The 19,885-nt window shown below is 49.2% G+C and overlaps 1 protein-coding gene across 1 annotated transcript; it reads left to right on the top strand.

Annotated features, from left to right (window-relative positions):
• Positions 1 to 244: 244 nt before the first annotated feature.
• Positions 245 to 18,270, top strand: TMPRSS4 (transmembrane serine protease 4). The gene is given in 12 exon segments (XM_032640528.1): positions 245 to 290; positions 293 to 358; positions 5,287 to 5,436; positions 6,504 to 6,633; positions 9,330 to 9,431; positions 10,394 to 10,434; positions 12,652 to 12,811; positions 13,869 to 14,035; positions 14,806 to 14,904; positions 15,089 to 15,231; positions 17,203 to 17,352; positions 17,765 to 18,270. Coding segments are annotated over 12 exon segments (1,266 nt in total). The 3' UTR covers positions 17,777 to 18,270.
• Positions 18,271 to 19,885: the final 1,615 nt, after the last annotated feature.

Here is a 19,885-nt window from a genome sequence, read left to right as displayed (position 1 = left end):
AGGTGCCATGGACTAGAGGAACACCTGTGAAATATGGACAAGCCTGGGTAAGTGAAAGGAGGTGGGGGGCCCCTATGCTGAGGAAGCTAAGCCTAGTCTGCAGAAATAACCCCAGCATCAACCAAAACGGTCCCCAAAGTTTTCCTGGGCTCCACACCAGGGGCTAGAGAGTGGGGAAGCTGTGGGCCTTGGCAGGGGTTGACCTCCGAGTACTGACTGCAGGCTCTTCCCCTCCCCCTCACAGATGTCACCCCCCTGCGCAAATCCCGCACCTCCCTGGAGACCTTCAGAAAGGTGGGGATCCCCATCATCGCAGCATTGGTGAGCCTGCTGACCATCATGACCGTGGCTGTCCTCAGTAAGTGGCAGCCCTCACCCCGGCCCCCATGCTGCCTTACTGCCCCCCCTCCACCCCTACAGCAGGTGGCAGCTCCCACCCACCCCTCCCCTGCCCTCACCTCAGAGCGCTCCCCACCTCAGCAGAGTCAAGGCCAGGTGATCGCATAGAGCTTTGTATCCACCCCTGCTCTGAAGGGAGCCTTCCTCTCAGAGCGAGAGGGAGATGAACTCAGCCCCCATCCACCCAGATGGATCCTATCCCAGATGATTTCTTCTGTGGGGAAAGCACAATTTGCACCAGTTACGAACCCACTCAGGCAATGGCACAGCAGCCAGGCCCCCCGCCTGCTCCTCCCCAAGTCTGCAGACAGAGAGCGGGGTGGATCCGCAGCCCTGCTGGGAGGAGCAGGCAGCATGTCTGCTTATGGGGAGGGAGACAGGGAGGACGCATCGGGGAAGATGCCCAGGCAGACAGCCCCTCTCCCCACCTTGAGCTCTGGCTTCACCGCGCCAGGAACCTGAGACCCACTGTTATCCCAGGCAGGCCACTCTGGAGCAAGGAAGAGTAAACTGAGCGAGCCCCGATTCCCACAGTCCCTCCCTTTCAGTCCGCACATCCTGTGACTGAGTCCCCATCTTCACCCACCCCCACAGTCACAGCAGGCTACTGACCGCAGCTTTCACGCAGGAAGTAGGGTTGAGGGGACCAGACTAGGAATCAGGACACCTGGGTTGGGGATCCCGGCGCTGCCCCTTCTTGCTGCTATGTGACCTTGAGTAAGTTCCTCAACCTCGCTTAACCTCAGTCTCCTCACCTGTAAAACATCCTGCCTCCCTCAGAGGGATATCAGAGAACCAATGAGGTAACGGGTGTAAAGTACCTGGATAAAAACCAAGTTGTGCAAAAGTGTAGGTTATCACGTAGTGTGCAGAGATGTCGCCGAGGCCATGTGTTTGCTCCCCAGGCCAGGACGGCCTTCCAGGAGCCTGCAGCAGCCTTCAACTCGTTGGAGGACGCTCAGAGATCATCCGGTCCAACGCCTCATTCTCCACTTGGGCACTGAGGCAGTGTGGCAGTCGAGGACAGGGCTAGGACAGGTCCCCAAGCCCTGACTGGGCAGGTCCATTTCTACTTCGTGGCGGTGGAAATGTAGATACACAACACGAACACCACCCAGATCCCTGAGTGCCCGATCAGGACGTGAGATGCACATAACTCCAAATCATTCCTCTTGACCTTGGCTGGCCCAAAGCGGTGGTGGGTGTGCAGCGGCATCAGCAGATCTACTGTCCTAGGCCAGTTAGGCTCAGACTAATATTAAGATGAGCCTGCCTACTCTGAGCACGTACCCTGCCATAGTGGAGAGAGAAGACAGGGCCAGGTTCAGGGTGATCCAAGGCAGGTACAAGTACATAATGTAGAGTCGGGCTCTCCCTGTCCCAGAAGGCCCTTTGCAGCTTCCAACCCGAGACCCCCAGGTTCTGCAACCAGAGGAGGTAACGTGAACTTCCATCCTGGGCTGGGCTCCCTCAACCTTTTGGCTTCTGCGGGCTCAACTGGTGACGCCGTGTCCTGGCTTCACCTCAGGAGGCAGGAGGGACCCCTCCTCACCCAGGCTCCTGACCACGAACCAAACTCTGAAAGTCCAGGAAATATCTGACTGACCTGCTCCTTCGCCCTTGCTTCTCAAACCAGGAGCATCGGAGCCATAAGATCACATTTTGAGCTCCTTCAGGGAAGGTGTGGAGAGGCAGTAAAGAGCTTTAGAACTAGACAGACACTGATCAAAATCCTGGCTCTAACACCTGACTGCTACGTGGCCTTGGGAAATAAACCCTAACTCTCTAAACCTCCATTTCCTTATTTGTAACGGGAGTTCATAATGGCACCTGCCTCCTAAAGTTGTTGTCAGGATTCCAGGTGACAGTGCAAGGAAAGCACTTAGCAGTGATAAGCAGGGCCATCAGCAGACTTGTGACCACCACTCCTAGGGTCGGCCAGGGGTGATGCTGGGCTGCAGAGGGGAGCTTCAGGCCAAGGGAGAGTTCAGTCAGGCAGGAGGAGCTAGGACAGTTTGGAAAGTATGGAAATATCTGCTCCCGGAGGACTTTTTTTTTTTTTTTACAATATTTTCTTGGCTTTTTTTTCTTAACATCTTTATTGGAGTATAATTGCTTTACAATGTTGGTTTCTGCTGTATTACAAAGTGAATCAGCTATACATATACATACATCCCCATATCCCCTCCCTCTTGTGTCTCCCTCCCACCCTCCCTATCCCACACCTCTAGGTGGTCACAAAGCACTGAGCTGATCTCCCTGTGCTATGTGGCTGCTTCCCACTAGCTATCTATTTTACACTTGGGAGTGTATATATGTCAATGCTACTCTCTCACTTCCTCCCAGCTTACCCTTCCCACCTGTGCCCTCAAATCCATTCTCTATGTCTGCGTCTTTATTCCTGTCCTGCCCCTAGATTCATCAGAATCATTTTTTTTAGATTCCATATATATGTGTTAGCATACGGTATTTGTTTTTCTCTTTCTGACTTACTTCACTCTGTATGACAGTCTCTAGGTCCATCCACCTCACTACAAATAACTCACTTTCGTTTCTTTTTATGGCTGAGTAATATTCCATTGTATATATGTGCCACATCTTCTTTATCCATTCATCTGTCGATGGACACTTAGGTTGCTTCCATGTCCTGGCTATTGTAAAGAGTGCTGCAGTGAACATTGTGGTACATGTCTCTTTCTGAATTATGGTTTTCTCAGAGTATATGCCCAGTAGTGGGATTGCTGGGCCATATGGTAGTTCTATTTTTAGTTTTTTAAGGAACCTCCATACTGTTCTCCATAGTAGCTGTATCAATTTACATTCCCATCAACAGTGCAAGAGGGTTCCCTTTTCTCCACACCCTCTCCAGCATTTATTGTTTGTAGATTTTTTTGATGGCCACTGTGACCTGTGTGAGGTGATACCTCATTGTAGTTTTGATTTGCATTTCTCTAATAATTAGTGATGTTGAGCAGCTTTTCATGTGCTTCTTGGCCATCTGTATGTCTTCTTTGGAGAAATGTCTATTCAGGTCTTCTGCCCATTTTTGGATTGGGTTGTTTGTTTTTTTGCTATTGAGCTGCATGAGCTGCCTGTATATTTTGGAGATTAATCCTTTGCCAGTTGCTTCATTTGCAAATATTTTCTCCCATTCTGAGGGTTGTCTTTTCGTCTTGTTTATGGGTTCCTTTGCTGTGCAAAAGCTTTTAAGTCTCATTAGGTCCCATTTGTTTATTTTTATTTCCATTTCTCTAGGAGGTGGGTCAAAAAGGATCTTGCTGTGATTTATGTCATAGAGTGTTCTGCCTATGTTTTCCTCTGAGAGTTTGATAGTGTCTGGCCTTACATTTAGGTCTTTAATCCACTTTGAGTTTATTTTTGTGTATGGTGTTAGGAAGTGTTCTAATTTCATTCTTTAATATGTAGCTGTCCAGTTTTCCCAGCACTGCTTATTGAAGAGGCTATCTTTTCTCCATTGTATATTCTTGCCTCCTTTATCAAAGATAAGGTGACCATATGGGCGTGGGTTTATCTCTGGGCTTTCTATCCTGTCCCATTGATCTATATTTCTGTTTCTGTGCCAATAACATACTGTCTTGATTACTGTAGCTTTGTAGCATAGTCTGAAGTCAGGGAGCCTGATTCCTCCAGCTCCATTTTTCTTTCTCAAGATTGTTTTTGCTATTTGGGGTCTTTTGTGTTTCCATACAAATTGTAAAATTTTTTGTTCTAGGTCTGTGAAAAATGCCAGTGGTAGTTTGATAGGGATTGCATTGAATCTGTAGATTGCTTTGGGTAGTATAGTCATTTTCACAATGTTCAATCTTCCAGTCCAAGAACATGGTATATCTCTCCATCTGTCTGTATCGTCTTTAATTTCTCTTATCAGTGTCTTCTAATTTTCTGCATACAGGTCTTTTGTCTCCTTAGGTAGGTTTATTCCCATATATTTTATTCTTTTTGTTGCAATGGTAAATGGGAGTGTTTCCTTAATTTCTCTTTCAGGTTTTTCATCACTAGTGTATAGGAATGTAAGAGATTTCTGTGCATTAATTTTGTATCCTGCTACTTTACCAAATTCATTGATTAGCTCTAGTAGGTTCTGGTAGCATCTTTAGGATTCTCTATGTATAGTATCATGTCATCTGCAAACAGTGACAGTTTCACTTCTTCTTTTCTGATTTGGATTCCTTTTATTTCTTTTTCTTCTCTTATTGCCGTGGCTAAAACTTCCAAAACTATACTGCATTTTCTGAGGACTTAAAAACACTAGACTCCTTCCCATCATCTAAGACAGCAAAGGAGCAATAGAATTTTGAAGGTAGGAGGCAGAAGACAAAAACAAAGCAAAACACCTACCTCCTAATGGGTCTTTCAACCCCAGATAAAAACACCAAATCCTAGAACTGCACTTGATAGTGATGAGACACTTTCACAACCACCAGCTCATCAAACATTCTCTGCAACCCTGTGAGGCCCAGAACGGGGAAGCGATTGGTCTAAATTCACACAGTAGGTGGCAGAGCCAGAACTCAGGTCTTCAGACTCCAGGCCCAACGCTGTCTTCTCCCTCTGCAGAGGCACTGTGCCAGCACTTGGGGTTGGGAGGCTAGTGGGGACTGTTTCTAAATTGCTCCCCATACATGATCTTGATTGACTCCTCAGCCATCTTTAGGGATGGGACAGATGTTATTATCTCCGTTTTACAGATGAGGAAACTGAGGCTCAGGACCAAGAACACCAGCTCCTAAGTGACAGAACTGGGCCTGGAACCCACATCTGCCTGTCTCCAGGCCCAGCATGTTCTCAGGGAAACAATCTCTCCTGCCCCTGGGCTGCCTGCCTGACCGTCAGCCCTCTCTGCCCCTCCCTGCCCTTGTCTTCCAGTCAAGGTGGTTCTGGACAATTACTTCCTCTGTGGGCAGCCCCTCCACTTCATCCCGAGGGAGCAGGTGTGTGACGGCCAGCAGGACTGTGCCTCAGGGGAGGATGAGCAGCACTGTGTCAAGGAATTCCCCCATGGGCCTCCAGTGACAGGTGAGTCCAGGGGCTGTGGGGCCAGGGGAGTGGGAAGGGCAGGAAGTCCACTCAGGTCCCCTTGGTCCACTGCACAGCATCTGCCACCTGACTAGTCACTTTCCTTCCCCGTTGTAAGGTTCTTAAAAACAGGATCATGTCTTGTCTACTAGGTCCCCAATACTTAACATGCAAACACTCAGTAAATTTTGACGAACAAATGTGGGCCAGAGGGAACAGGAAATTGTAACTGAGCCTGCCCCATTCCTGCTGCTCCTGGGTGCTGAATGGAATGACCTCAGGGAGTTCCCTCCTTTCTCTGAAATCTGTTATTTCAAGGGGACTAGAAAGAGACCATTAAGGCCGTTAGCCAGCTATTGATCCCTCTATTCATCAGGTAAGTGTTTATTGTAACACATTATGGAACAAGAGTGAGCTAGGTCCTTCAAAGAATACTGAGATGTTTCAAACAGGAAAACCCATGTTATTTCTTGGACTGTTCTAGCCCAACTTGATCCACCTATTACTTGGGCTCTGAAAAGAAAAGACAGCCCAGGACACGGGTGATGGGGCCTTTTGTGGGGCAAGGCTGAGTAACTTCCTGTGTATATGCTCTTTTTTATGTGTATTTGCTCTTTTTTATCAGAAGTCAAATGCCTATGGGCCCTGCCACCCTACTGCCAATAGCACTCCCCTCTCTGACCTTACACGGTAAAAGAGCGACAATCCTCTTTGAGAAGTTTTCCCAGGCTAGGCAAGCTGTGTGAACTATGGGTAGGGAAGCCATGTAATACATCATCAAAACTTATACATATAAAGAGCTATTAATAATTATGCCAGGGCAAAGGTCAAAATGCAGATTGTCCCCAGGACATCTGGTCACCCTAGCTACCGTCAGAATGAGACTCAATCTGGCAAAGCCAAATGGAGGAACTTCCCTTGAGGTTGAAAGGGTTGGTGTTCTGTGATGCTCCCCAGTTCCTGGTAGGGCTTGAGCTACCGGTTTGGGCTGGTCACATGATAAATTCTCTGGGAGATAGGCCAAATGGGTCCCTGCCCTGAGCTGACCCGGGTTCCTCCCCTTCCAGTCCGCCTCTCCAGGGACCGATCCACCCTGCAGGTGCTGGACCTGGCCACAAAGAACTGGGCCTCCGCCTGTTTCGACAACTTCACAGAAGCTCTGGCCAAGACAGCCTGTGGGCAGATGGGCTATGACAGGTACCCAGCCCAAGGCTCTGGAGGCTGTCACCTCACCCTATGACCTCTCTCCCTTTCTTTCTGCCTTCCTCTTTCCCTTTTCCTCTCCTTCCTTCCTCTTTCCTCCCTCTTTCCTTAAAAATATAGGTATTAGAGTCAGACAGAGCTGCTTTTGAAGCACTTTCCCGTATGAGCAGCAGGAAGTTAAATCTTCTAAGCCTCAACATGTTTAAGAGTTACTGGGGGAAGAGTTACCGGGGGAAGAGTTACTGGGGGAAGCAATACCAACCTCATAGGATGGTTAAGAGGCACCAGAGAGAGGATATCTGCCCCACTGCCACCCCCACCCCCCCCACCCCCACCCCCCCACACACACGGTTCAAGCTCCTTTGCAATCCTTTCCTTTCCTTTCCTCCTCAATCCTCACTTCTTCTTGGCTTGGCAAGTCGCTGTCCCTGCCCCAGAATACAAAAGTCTTATTTACTTATTCAAAGTCCCATTGGTTAAAATTTAGTTTAAATGAACCTGATTTCACTGGGCCTCTTCATCAGCAATCTCAGTTTTCTCAGCAAATTTCAAAAGCAGTTTTAAATCTTCAGTGTATGAAAAAGGATATAATTATAAGAAGGGTAATTAGCATTACGTATTTATATTCATTTGATCTTGGCAAAAACCAGAAAGGTAGTTATTATTCTATCTATTTTAGAAGTAGGTTCAAAGAAGGTAAGTAACTTGCTCGGATAGTAGCTGGGAGCGAGAGGGCTGGCATTTGTGCCCAAGACCCCCTAATTCCTGGGCATCAGAAGCATCTGTTTCTCGGTTGGGTAATTCTCTCTTCTCTGGAGGTTTCATTTATAAAGGGAGGGGAGGGGAGGGGAAACAGTTGACCACTCAGAGCCTAACTGGAGAGGATAGAAAAGAACCCATGAATTCAGTTGCACAGGGGATAATCTCTTCCTGGCAAGCCCCCAACTTCAGGATCCTGAGAAACTGGATGCAGAGACTAGGTAGAAATGATAAATCTTAAGCAGACCTCATCTATCAGTCAATCACAGAACCCGCTTCCATCAATCCCTAGAGCAGCCTCAGGCCCTTTTTCAGTAAGTGCTGCGGGCAGCCATTACTGATCCATCAGACCTATTTGCCCCTCCTGCTGTCTGGTTATCAGGCTTCTCCTGCTCTCTGCCCTCCATGGGGTGCAACATTCAGTACCCGCTGAAGAGGATACCCTACCACCTTCATTTTCAAGGAGAGCTGGGAAGGCACGTCCTGTCCCTGCTGTCTCCCCTCCCCCAGCAGCCACCCCAGCCCAGCCTTCTGGCTGCAGCCCCCCCTCCTCCCTACTGCAGTCCAGCCAACTGCAGCGTCAGCTGTACCAGCATAGCAGGCTGCAGCTTGATTATGAAACCAGGGTGTCTCCAGGGGCTCTTAAGGTAAAAGGCTGCTGCAATTTCTGTCCTTCTGGAGCTCTTTAAGGCACCAAGCCATCTCTATCTTGAGCTCTACAAGATCAAAGCTGGTCAGAATTATTCATCAGGATGTAACTGGTGAACGGAGGCTAACTCTCCTGGGAATGTCCATTTCCACCATGATTCCTCCTTCTGGGTCTCAGATTTCCCTGGCTAGGAGGCCCTTTTTGTCCCAGGACCACAAAACCCTAGATGGCTCAACGTGGGAAGGACTCTAGAGATCATCTGGTCCACCCATCATTTTATAGAGAGGAAAACTGAGGCTTGGAGAGACCCAGAGAGGGAATATGACCTACCAAGGGTACATAGCAAGCTAGTGTCAGAGCCAGGACAAGAACCTCAGTCCTGAGGGCTCTCAGCACAAAACCCCACACTGCTAGACTTCAGTCTTCCAGGTGCCTTGCCTGGGTCATCCAGGTAGTGCCAGATTCCTGGCTGGGAATGTGAAAATGTGCCAGTCAGCCAGTGCCTCGGGTTGACCTGAGCCTGCATACAGAGTTTATACCAGCTCTGTATAGAATGGCTGGATGGGGAAGGATAGGAGAGATGGGAAAGAGGCAGATTCAGTGCAGGTACCATCAGAAAGATGGGATTAATCAGGGAACCCTTCCTGGAGGAGGGAAGACTTACACCCAAGGTTTGATAAAGACAAGCATGGACTAGAGGAGAGGAAGAGGGAGAGTGGTCCAAATGAGAGAAATGTTTGTCTAGATGCATGTGAAGCCTGATCTTGGCCTGTCCTACCTCCAAAGGGACCATAAATGTACCCCACTACCAAATTTAGACCAGATGCCTTGTTTGGAGAGCAACATATCCACATTCAGTTCCCTCCAAGGTGAGGGGAGAGCTAACCTGGCTCCTTTGCCTCCTTGTCCCCCTCGCTGTGAACCAGAAGAAACCGCTGGGACATTTGGAATAGGGGCAGAGCCGGGAGTTATAAAAGGACATCCGTAACATTTCTCCAGGGCTCTGGGTTCAGGACCAGGCTTCCCTGCCTGAGAAAGCAAGTCCACATCAGCACTGTGCCCAGGGCTGAATCCTGGGATGCCAAGGGACCATCCCTTGTCATCTAGCAAAGCAGTCACCACCCTCACTGACCAAGGCCACCTCCACTCCCCTGCCACGCCGTACCCAGAATTCTCTGCGGCCCCCTCTCCTGGGAGTGGGGACTACTTCTACCCTCTTGGTCTAAACTCCTGCCCCAGCTCACATCTCTCCCTCCCTCTCTTTCTCTCCCAACATAAGCAGCAAACCCATCTTCAGAGCCGTGGAGATTGGCCCAGCCCAAGACCTGGATGTTGTCAAAATCACAGAGAACATGCAAGAGCTTCAGGTGCGAAACTCAAGCGGGTAAGTGAGAGGACACCTCTGGCCCACAAAGGCTCACATGTGGACGATGCCATCGGGGCTGCAGCCAGCCCACCCTGAACAGACTTAGCAAGAGAAACTTAAGCCAGACAACAAAAAGAACTCCTGGCCAGGCAGACTGTCAGATACCAGAAGCTAGAGCATCACATTTCTGAGAGGTTTTCTGTATTGACTCTTTGTTTTAATACAAGGGGCAGCTGGACAAAGTGTGCTGTCCACAAGCTGGTGGCCTTTCATCAAATAAGAAAACCAAATTTGTTTCCTATGGCCTTATGTTCCCTATTAAGCCCAAGAGGCAAGGTTCCAAAGGCCACTTTGTCCTTCCTGCCTCTCATCCAGGCCAGAGTAAGCCCTCCCCACATTTCCAGCTCTCCAGAGGAGAAGCTGCTTGGCCTCTGTCAATGTACCATTCCCGTGCCTACCACCCCGAGTCAGAGCCGGGCATCTTCTACAGGAAAACTGTCACCCTGCAGCAGAGTGACTCAGAGAGGATGCTGGCTTCTTAGCATTCAGGGATGTTGCTGAGGGCTGCTTATTCATCAAAGAGTAAATCTTGAAAAGGATAGGACTAGGAGCAGAATGATCATTTGCCTGGAATTTCATCGAAATCCCATTCCTCTTCTGTTTGGAGAGCCCGCAGTACAGCAGACACTGCCCCAGCCTCTGCTCTCTTCCATCTCAGGCTGCCAAGAGCCCGGGGTGGGCTGTGACTCAGGCAGGGCCCAGCACATAGTAGATGCTTATCAGTAGTGCTGTAGAATCCAATTGCATTAAATCGCACTGAACTGGGTGCAAGTACGGTGTCTATACAGCCCCACCATTCAGGTTCCATACTTCCTGGCTCCTGGGAGGGGACTTTAATCAATAGTGCTGGGAGACCTGAGTCCCTGCCTCCCAGCCAAGGGACAAGCAGAAACCACAGGACGCCTGTGTCTCCCTTCCAGCCCCTGTCTCTCAGGCTCCCTGGTTTCCCTGCAGTGTATTGGTGAGTACGCCCCATCTCTGAGGGGTTGGGTCCTGGGCCAGCAATAAGCAGGGAAGAAGAACTTCATCCTCATTCTTAAATCCCTCAGACTCCAGGTGTCACTCTGTTTTGTCCCAACCTTACTCCCTTGGCCCTGGGCTTGTAGGTAACGCTCCTTCAAGAGGATGACAGTAAGAACTCCCTCTTACTGTCCACACACAGTCCCACAACCTGGGCAGAGACCCAGGAGAGTGAGTAGGAAAACCGGAAAGGGCAGGATTGGGCTTCCACCCGCTCCCACCCCTGGCCAGGGCCCACATAACCTCCTTTGTCACAATCAGCTCATCTGTCCAAGATCTGATTACCCACACCCCGTTTAGCAAAGATTCGCTGAATGTTACAATGTATCAGCACTGCCAGGCCTCTGTCCTCAGGAGCTAATGGCTGAGCAAAGAGAGAGGTGCAAGGCCACGTGCAGGAATTACCAAGCTGAGCAGTGGTCCCAGCTGACATGCTTCAGAGAGAGCTGCACCTGGGGTGGGGCGGGGGGAGGGTCAGGAGACCTGGGCACCAGGTCCACTGGCTTCCAGTGTGACCTTGAGTAATTCACCTGACCTCTCTGAAGTTCATCTTCCCAAGAAGCCCTTTAGTCCGACTACCCAAGAGGATCCCGGGAGAACCCCTAGCTCTGAGAGGAGATCAGAAGGCAAACAAGCGCTGTAGCCCTGCTCATCCCACCAGCCTCATGGGAGGACCGAGGAGAGCCTGGCAGGATGGCCAGAAACTGGGCCGCCTGAGAGGAGAAAGGCCATCCTCGCTGCCTTTGCAGTTAAACAGCGTATATGCTTCCTTGTGGGATGCTAAGACTCTTAGCCATTATCACGTGACCCCCACGATATCTAGTGAGTGAGGGCTGACCCATGGGGGCCGGTCAATGAATGAATGAATGAATGTTCACATCACTCGACGTGCTGAGCTTAACAACCCTGGAGTCACAAGAGGCTTAAGCCACAGACCCTCCCTTGAGGAGCCTTCTGTCTCATTGGGAAGACAAAACCGAACCACGTCAACAAGAAAAGCTGGCCAACACCCAGGCAGGCTGTGGAAATGCCAAGAGAGGAAAATCCCCAGGGATTACGTGACCTGGAGGAGGTGCCCAGGCTAAACATCACAGAATGAACTGTAGGCTCCAGGAAGGGAGGGACCATGTCCATCTCTCTGTCTTGTCCACCACTCTCTTCCCAGCATCCTTGAGACACTGTAGGCACACAATTCACATTTGCTGAATGATCGGTGATCTAGATAAACAGGAGAGGAGACAGCATCTCAGGGACAGGCCCCTCCTGGAGCAAAAACAGAAAGACTTTTTAGGGAGCTAGCAGCAGATCGATTTGGCTAGACAGAAACTTTATATAAGGACAGCAGAAGGCTGCCAGAAGGGGGAATTTAAACTCTTCCCTACAGACAAAGGGGGATGCTGAGGGGTTCTGAGTCGGGGAGCGAGGTGACATGTAGAAAACAGTGTTTGGAATTAGATGGCATTTGAAAAGCCCCTGCCAGGCATAGGCCCAAAAAGGGTGGTAGCCTTTCCCCCTTAGAACCACCACTGTGGCAGCGACTGCCAGAAGGATTGGAGAGGCTGAGAACAGGACGGGGAGGTGGAACTGGAGGTTTTTTTAAGAGTTTGCGAGTCAGATGTGAGAGCCAGGAGAGTGGGATGTGAAAGAGGGAACAGGATGTCAAATTGGGAGACTCTCTCAGCAGGGGGAAGGGACTTGGAGAAAGGTGAGTTCAGGATGGGAAGATCCATTTCTGGAACTTTCTTCCCACTCTCCAATCCCAAAGCAGCCTGTGGGCGTCTGTTTACTGTTACTCAGTGGGAGGAGCTGGGGACACCCTTTTGGGCAGGACTTTCATAATTCTGCATCCCTGTTTAGTTTGAAGGTCATGAACGCCGGCACAATGGACACGCCCATGTTCACAATATCAACTCCTAAACTCAAACAAAGCGGAAAAGACAAAAAAAAGGAGAGGGAGATGGGGGGAAAGCCTGTGGTCTGGGACACTCAATGTCTCCCTGTGAATAATTCAAAATTGGCATGGTCCTCCCACCCCGACCCAGCCCCCGGTCCCAGTCCTAAGGGCCCTGCTCAGGATAGACTGGGGGCTCTAAGGGGAGGCAGTCCCCACTCGCAAGAGTCTGACTCCTGCCTTCTCCCTCCTTGCTACTGAGTCCAGCCTGCGGAAAGAGCCTGAAGGTCCCTCGGGTGGTGGGTGGGGAGATGGCCTCTGTGGATTCTTGGCCTTGGCAGGTCAGCATCCAGTATGACAAACAACACATCTGTGGAGGGAGCATCCTGGACCCGCACTGGATCCTCACGGCGGCCCACTGCTTCAGGTAAGGCCCACATGAGGGCGCCTCGGGGGTCAGAGCCACAGAGGGGCCTGAGTGCCTGGGTCCCCTGTCTCCCAACTTGTTTTCTGATGCCCTCCCCCACCCCACCCCTTCCCCTAAAGACCATGCACCAGGGTGTGGCCACCCCAGTGAGACACTGGACATGATGTCCTTTGTTAGGCCTTGGGGGTCTGAGCAGAGCTGGTCACCAAGGCTGACCTCTTCCCTTCCAGGTGGGAAGCCACCAGGTACCCAGTGTCCTCACTCTACCCCCATATCATTCACTGCACAAAAGCTCTTCTCATCTGCCTGGAGTCCTGAGAACTCTCTCCCTTTTTGCCAGTCTTCAGGAAGGGGTTCCAGGTCCAGAGTCACTGTCACTCCTTCATTATATTCAGAAACTTTAAAAAAAAAAAAAAAAAAAAAGGATAGATTCTCTTACAGGCCAGTAGAGACAGGACTGCCCATACCTCTGGGGAAAGACTGCTCCAGGTCCTCTTCACCTTCATTCATTCATTCATTCATTCATTCAACACCTATGAGTACCTACTAGGTACCATGTACCCTCATGCATTGGACTCCATCACTGCCTTGGAGGAGCACACAGTGTAGGCCTGTGATTTTTAACCTTTTTGGAGAATCTGACAAAAGCTATAAACCTTGCCCTGGAAAATCACTCCCGCACACTCAGCTGTGTCTGGTGTTGGGAGGAAGACAAGTGCAAGTACCGCGTGAGTAGCAGAGCCAGTAAAAAGCACTGGAGGAGAGAGTGTCAGGACCCAGGGCTCAGGCACTGGGAACAGCCCCTTCCCCAGCCTTCCAGTTAGAAGTTTCTTTGGGAAGGTTTCTCCAGGGAAAAGGAGCAAATTCCCCTTTAGAATTTGACCTGTGGTAGGTGATTCCTCAGACTGCCCCTTCTCCACCACCCCTGCCCTCACCATCATTACCTCCCAAGGCAGGGGCAGCCAACACCCCACTCCCCAGGGCCCTGGGGACCCAGCCTCTGGCAAAGCCTCCTCATGCTTGGCTCAGTCTTGAACCGCACTGTCTCCGTCCCCAGGAAGCATCTCGATGTGTCCAACTGGAAGGTGATGGCAGGCTCAGACAAACTGGGCAACTTCCCATCCCTGCCTGTGGCCAAGATCTTCATCATCGAGCCCAACATCACGTCCCCCAAAGAGCAGGACATGGCCCTCGTGAAGCTGCAACTCCCGCTCACGTTCTCCGGTGAGAGCTGGCACCTGGGAACAGAACTCCAACTCTGCCACTAGCTCATTCACTAAGCGGCCTTGGGCACATCACTTCTCTTCCCAAGACCTCAGTTTGCCTATTGTTTCTTGCAAATGTATCGGCCTAACATCATGGAAGCCATGAGGCCTCCCCGAGCTATCAGCTGACACCCGACCCCACCCCTGCCAGATTCTTCTGAGGCCTGTTTTCTCCCCGTGCAGCACCTCAAGAGAGAATCACAGATTCATCCAATCTTGGAGTTGTGAGGGGCCTAAAAGATGACCTAACCCATCCTCCACCCCGACCAATGGCAAAAGCCGGCACAATCTCCCTGCCAAGGGGTCACTGGGCCCATTTGCTCTCCTCCAGGGGCAAGGACTCATTACTGTTAAGGCAGCCCATCTCTGTTCGATGACTCATGTTTACATTGGGTAGTATTTAGATCAGCCTTTCCAATGGCAGCTTCCACAGGACACTGGGCCCTTGGGTAAAAAAGGGTTCCATTCTCCTATAAGTTTGGAAAACATTTTTGTACTATAGCTCTCTTCCTGGAGCACATTAGTATATTAATGATATGAGAAGTTTTTTAAATTTGTTTAACTCACATTTTCTAAACTTCTTTGACCACAGAACCTTTTTCTCATGCCACTTCTATTAACATCCCATGAAATGTACGTTACAGAAACCATGGTGCCAACACTTACAGAGGGCTTAGCTGCCAGGCTCTCCTGAACCTTGGGTCCCCTCTTCCTCTTTGCTCCTGGTAGACACAGTCAGGCCCATCTGCCTGCCCTTCTCGGATGAGGAGCTCCCTCCAGCCACCCCACTCTGGATCATCGGATGGGGCTTTACAGAAGAGAACGGAGGTAAGTCCCAGGCTCAGGACCACAGGACTAAGTGAGCAGCTCCTGAAAGTGATGGGAAGGAGGACCATCCTTTAGAAAAACCTATCCTGGAGGTCCAAGCACCAAGGTACCAGGCAACCCAGAGAATATCCTGGGCTGGGGTTGAAGGCAAGAATGGGAATGTGAGTGTGTTTTCAACCTGCAGGGAAGATATCTGACATACTGCTGCAGGCATCCGTCCAGCTCATTGACAGCACGCGGTGCAACGCAGAGGATGCGTACCAGGGGGAGGTCACCGAGAAGATGCTGTGTGCAGGCATCCCAGAGGGCGGTGTGGACACCTGCCAGGTGGGGTCTCCAAGGATCATGAGGGAATTATAGAGGTAGGGGATGTCTGCCCCGAAGAAAAAGCTCAGAGGATGAATGCCCCCCATGAAGTCTTGCATATGGTGGGCACTCACTATGTGATGAAGGGAGGAAGGAGGAGAGGGAGGGAAGGACTATAGTCAGATAAAGATATAAAGACAGATGGATGGATAGATAGATAGACAGATAGATAGATAGAAGCAGAAAGATTTCAAATGTATATTTCACATGCAAAGATGATGTTACACTCCCCAACCGCTTTTTTTTTTTTTTTTTGTTATGTTGGGTATTCATTGCTGTGCACGGGCTTTCTCTAGTTGCGGAGACAGTGCGCGAACTTCTCATTGTCGTGGCTTCTCTTGTTGCAGAGAACGGGCTCTAGGCGCACGGGCTTCAGTAGCTGTGGCATGTGGGCTCAGGAGTCGTGGCTCGCGGGCTCTAGAGCGAAGGCTCAGTAGTTGTGGTGCACGGGCTTAGTTGCTCTGCGGCATGTGGGATCTTCCACGACCAGGGCTCGAACTCGTGTCCCCTGCATGAGCAGGTGGATTCTTAACCACTGTGCCACCAGGGAAGTCCTCCCCACCCGCTCTTACTTCCCATCATTTAAAAGAGTATGAGCCCCTAGAGGGCAGGAACCCCAGGTCTGTTTTCTCTACAGCTGTCCTCAAGCTGCTGACCTACATTAGAGAAAACCCATCTTATGCTGGATGAGCCCTGGTGCACCATCCCCTCAGCCCATCCCACTGGCCAATCCCTGAATATATTCTCACATACCCACCCAGAGGATTTTCTGGACCATTTTCATTAAAACCCCAAACCCTACTCCCACACCCATTCTCAGTCATTGAATTCCTTCACTCGAGAGGCATCTCTTACTCTCTTGATGACTTGATGTCAGGTAAATGCTGAACTTTGGGGACATTGTCTTCCCTCAGGGAGCTCACAGTGGGCAGGGGGGTGAATAAACAGGCCGTTCAGTTATAGAGTTATCGGATTCTGAGGGAAGAAGCCCCAGGGGCTATAAGAGCTGGTAAGAAGGACACCCAAATAAGTGCACTTTTCACTATCTGACATTTCCTTGTCTGTTTTGTTGTTTGCTTGTTTCCCCCTCACCGTCTCTCTCTGTCTCTCTGTCTCTCTTTCTCTCTCCTCTCTATCTCTCTCTCTCTCTCTGTTTCTCCATGTGATTCCAAGTTCCCTTAGGGCAGGGATCTTCTTTTCGTTGATTGAATCCCAATTGTCTAGAACAGTGGTTGACACGAAATAGGTCCTGAAGTGGTCCAATAAATCGGGGAACTACCAGGTTAAACAAAGATATTCACAGGGCTTCCCTGGTGGCTCAGTGGTTAAGAATCTGCCTGCCAATGCAGGGGACACGGGTTTGAGCCCTGGTCCGGGACGATCCCACATGCCACAGAGCAACTAAGCCCATGCGCCACAACTACTGAGCCTGCACTCTAGAGCCCGCGAGCCACAACTACCGAAGCCCACACACCTAGAGCCCGTGCTCCACAATGAGAAGCCCACACACCACAATGAAGAGTAGCCCCCGCTCGCCACAACTAGAGAAAGCCCGCACGCAGTAACGAAGACCCAACGCAGCCAAAAATTAATGAATTAATTTAAAAATAAATTTTAAAAAAAATTCGACAGTGGTTTTAAAAAAAAGATAATCAGTCTCCCTTACCATAGAACCCCTTAGAACCCAAGTTGTGGATCTCCGAGAGAAGGCTAAGAGCACACCCACAACTTACTTGACCACAGAACACTTTTGCCCCAAAGGGAAGGGCATTGCAGGATGCAAGAACAACAAGCACAAGAGGTGAGGGTGGAACAGCAGAGCGCGCTGGAGAGCAGGAAACAGATGGGCCAATGCAGAGAGGGGAGGAAGGAGAAGCCCACCCCTCCACCCCCGCCCTGCCTGCCCTCTCCAGTAACCCCTGCCTCCCACAGGGTGACAGCGGTGGGCCTCTGATGTATCGCTCTGACCGGTGGCAAGTAGTGGGCATCGTGAGCTGGGGCCACGGCTGTGCAGAGCCGAGTGCCCCGGGAGTGTACACCAAGACCACTGCCTATCTCAACTGGATCTACAATGTCCGGAAGGTGAGCACGTTTGCTCTACCTGTTGTGCCCTCCCTCCCTTCCTCTCCTCTGAGGGTACTAAACCATCCTTAGTGGCTTAATGCCTCTGAGATACCCCCTTACATCCCCAACAATCTTCTTTCCCAGCAAGTGACAACCTGGGATGCCACCATTATGAAATTCCTTAGATCAGAGATTCCCATTAAATACAAAGAGTATGGGACACACCCAGCTTTACCATTCTCTGTTCTCCGGCAGAATGAGACTATCAGACATTTTCCAGAGAACTGATTCTGACAAGAAGGTGGGTGGAAAGGCCTCTAGAGGGTAGAGAGATGAGCAAAAAGTTTCAGTAAAGGAGATTAATTTTGCATGCCACCATTTTGTCCATTTTCAAATCATCTGATTTCTTTGTTGGTCTCTTTTATTCTAGGCTGATCCATGATGCTGCTGCCCCCCTGCAGTGCTGGAAACTGCTTCCCCCCACCCCACCCTGTCCACCTGGGGATCCCCCAGAAGTCAGGCACAGAGCAAGAGCCCCCTTGGACACACATCTCTGCCCACACCCTCAGCATATCTTGGTACAGCAAAGGACCTCCATTCCTGTAAGAGACCCCACAGCCCACAGGCACCCAGGAAGTCAGCACCCCAGCTCAGCTGCCTCTGATGCTCCCAGCATCCCAAGGTGGGAGAGACACAGCCCACTGAACAAGCCAGCTTCCAGGCTGAGGTCTCAGAAGGCATTGCTAAGCCAAGAAGGAACTTTCTACTCTACTGAATGGAAACCGATGCTCTTCTGAGAGCCCAGATCAATAATAGAAATCCTCAAAGGCCAAAAAAATCAAAATAAAACAAAACCATCAGAATTGTGAGCTGAAACTAAGGTGGATATCTGGGAGCAATGGCTAACCGATATCTTTGGTTGCCCTAGGACAGAGACCTACATTAAGGCTGAGATCAGAACTAAACCCAGACTCACTGCAGGTAGGAAAGCTGAACCTGGGATTCCCACATGGAACAGAGACAACTGAATGGGGTAAATGTGATCCCAGGTGGTAGATCTAATGAAGGATGAAAACATCCCACATTTAGAGCCTTGGGGTTCCCAGACAGAGACCCTCCAAACATGAGCTCACAAAGATTGGCCAACATTTTAAAAAATGAAAACCACCATGGTTTTCTGTTTTCAAAAACAGAAAACAGAACCTCAAGGACTGTAGGTGTTAGAATTATCTACAATAAGAACTAATAGAGTATTTCTATGTACTGTACACGATTCTAAGTGCCTCATCATGTATGGATTCACTTAATACTCACACAAACCTATGAGATAGGTACTGTTCTTATCCCCATTTTAAGGATAAGAAAACTAGGCAAAATGAGATTTAGGACCTTGCCTGAGGTTACATACTGGTAAGTTGACCATGAGCACTCTGGCTCCAGAGTTCATGCTATAAACTACCACACATTCACATTGTTGTACATCCATCACCACCATTCATCTCCAGAATAGTTTTCACCTTGCCAAACTGACACTCTGTACCTATTAAATAATAACCCTATTTCTCCCCTACCCCAGCCTCTGGCTGTCGCCATTCTACTTTCCGTCTCTACAAATCTGACTACTCATATAAGTGGAATCATATAGTATTTATCTTTTTGTGCCTGGCTTATTTCATTTTTCAGTTTCAGTTTTTAGCAGAAAGAGATAGGAAGACTTTAAAATATGAAAACAAGGCTATGAATAATGGAGGCTAGAATGATAAGGTCTAATATATCCAGTTAAGAGCCCCAGAGAGAGAGAACAGAAAGAATGAAAGGGAAACAATATCCCAAAACTTAACAGCTGAGAATACCCAGAACTATTTAAAGGCAAGAATCCACAGATACAGCATATGCCACCACAGTGTATACCCATACAACCAAGGTGGAAACATTAAAGTAAATCTTCACCTAGGCATATTAGAGTGAGCCTTCATAACACCAAAGATGAAAAGAAACACCTGAAAGCAGCTAGAGAAAAAACCCAGACCCCTTACAATACCACAATTGTACCACAGTCAGACTAACAGCAGACTTCCCCACAGCATAAAAAAGATAGAAGACAGTGGATTTGTATCTTCAGTGTGCCCAGAGGTAACAGTCAACCAAGAATTGTGAATACTACAAAACTATCTTTCAAGAAAAAGAAAGGTATTTTTAGGAAAACAAAACTGAGAGTTTATTACCAACAATGTTCCTTCTCTAAAGGAACATTTAAAGTATATACTTTAGGGAGAGGGAAAATGAGGCTAAAAAGAAAAACTGAGATGCAAGAAGGAATAGTAAAGAATGCAACTGGTAAAAATGTAGATAAATCTAAACAAATTTTGTCAACATAAAATAACAATAACATCTATTTTGTGGGTTAATTTTTTTAAGTCTAATCAAAATACAGAATAACAATAGTGTGTAAGTCAGGAGAGACTAGTTGGAGTTAAAATACTCTAAAGTTCTTAACTTTTCTCAAGAGGGGGTTTTAAATATTGATTAAAGTTATGACACATAAAGTATA

This window comes from Phocoena sinus, chromosome 8 (genome assembly GCF_008692025.1).
Source record: "Phocoena sinus isolate mPhoSin1 chromosome 8, mPhoSin1.pri, whole genome shotgun sequence".
Classification (NCBI taxonomy): domain Eukaryota; kingdom Metazoa; phylum Chordata; class Mammalia; order Artiodactyla; family Phocoenidae; genus Phocoena; species Phocoena sinus.
This window is presented reverse-complemented; position numbering and strand designations above follow the sequence as displayed.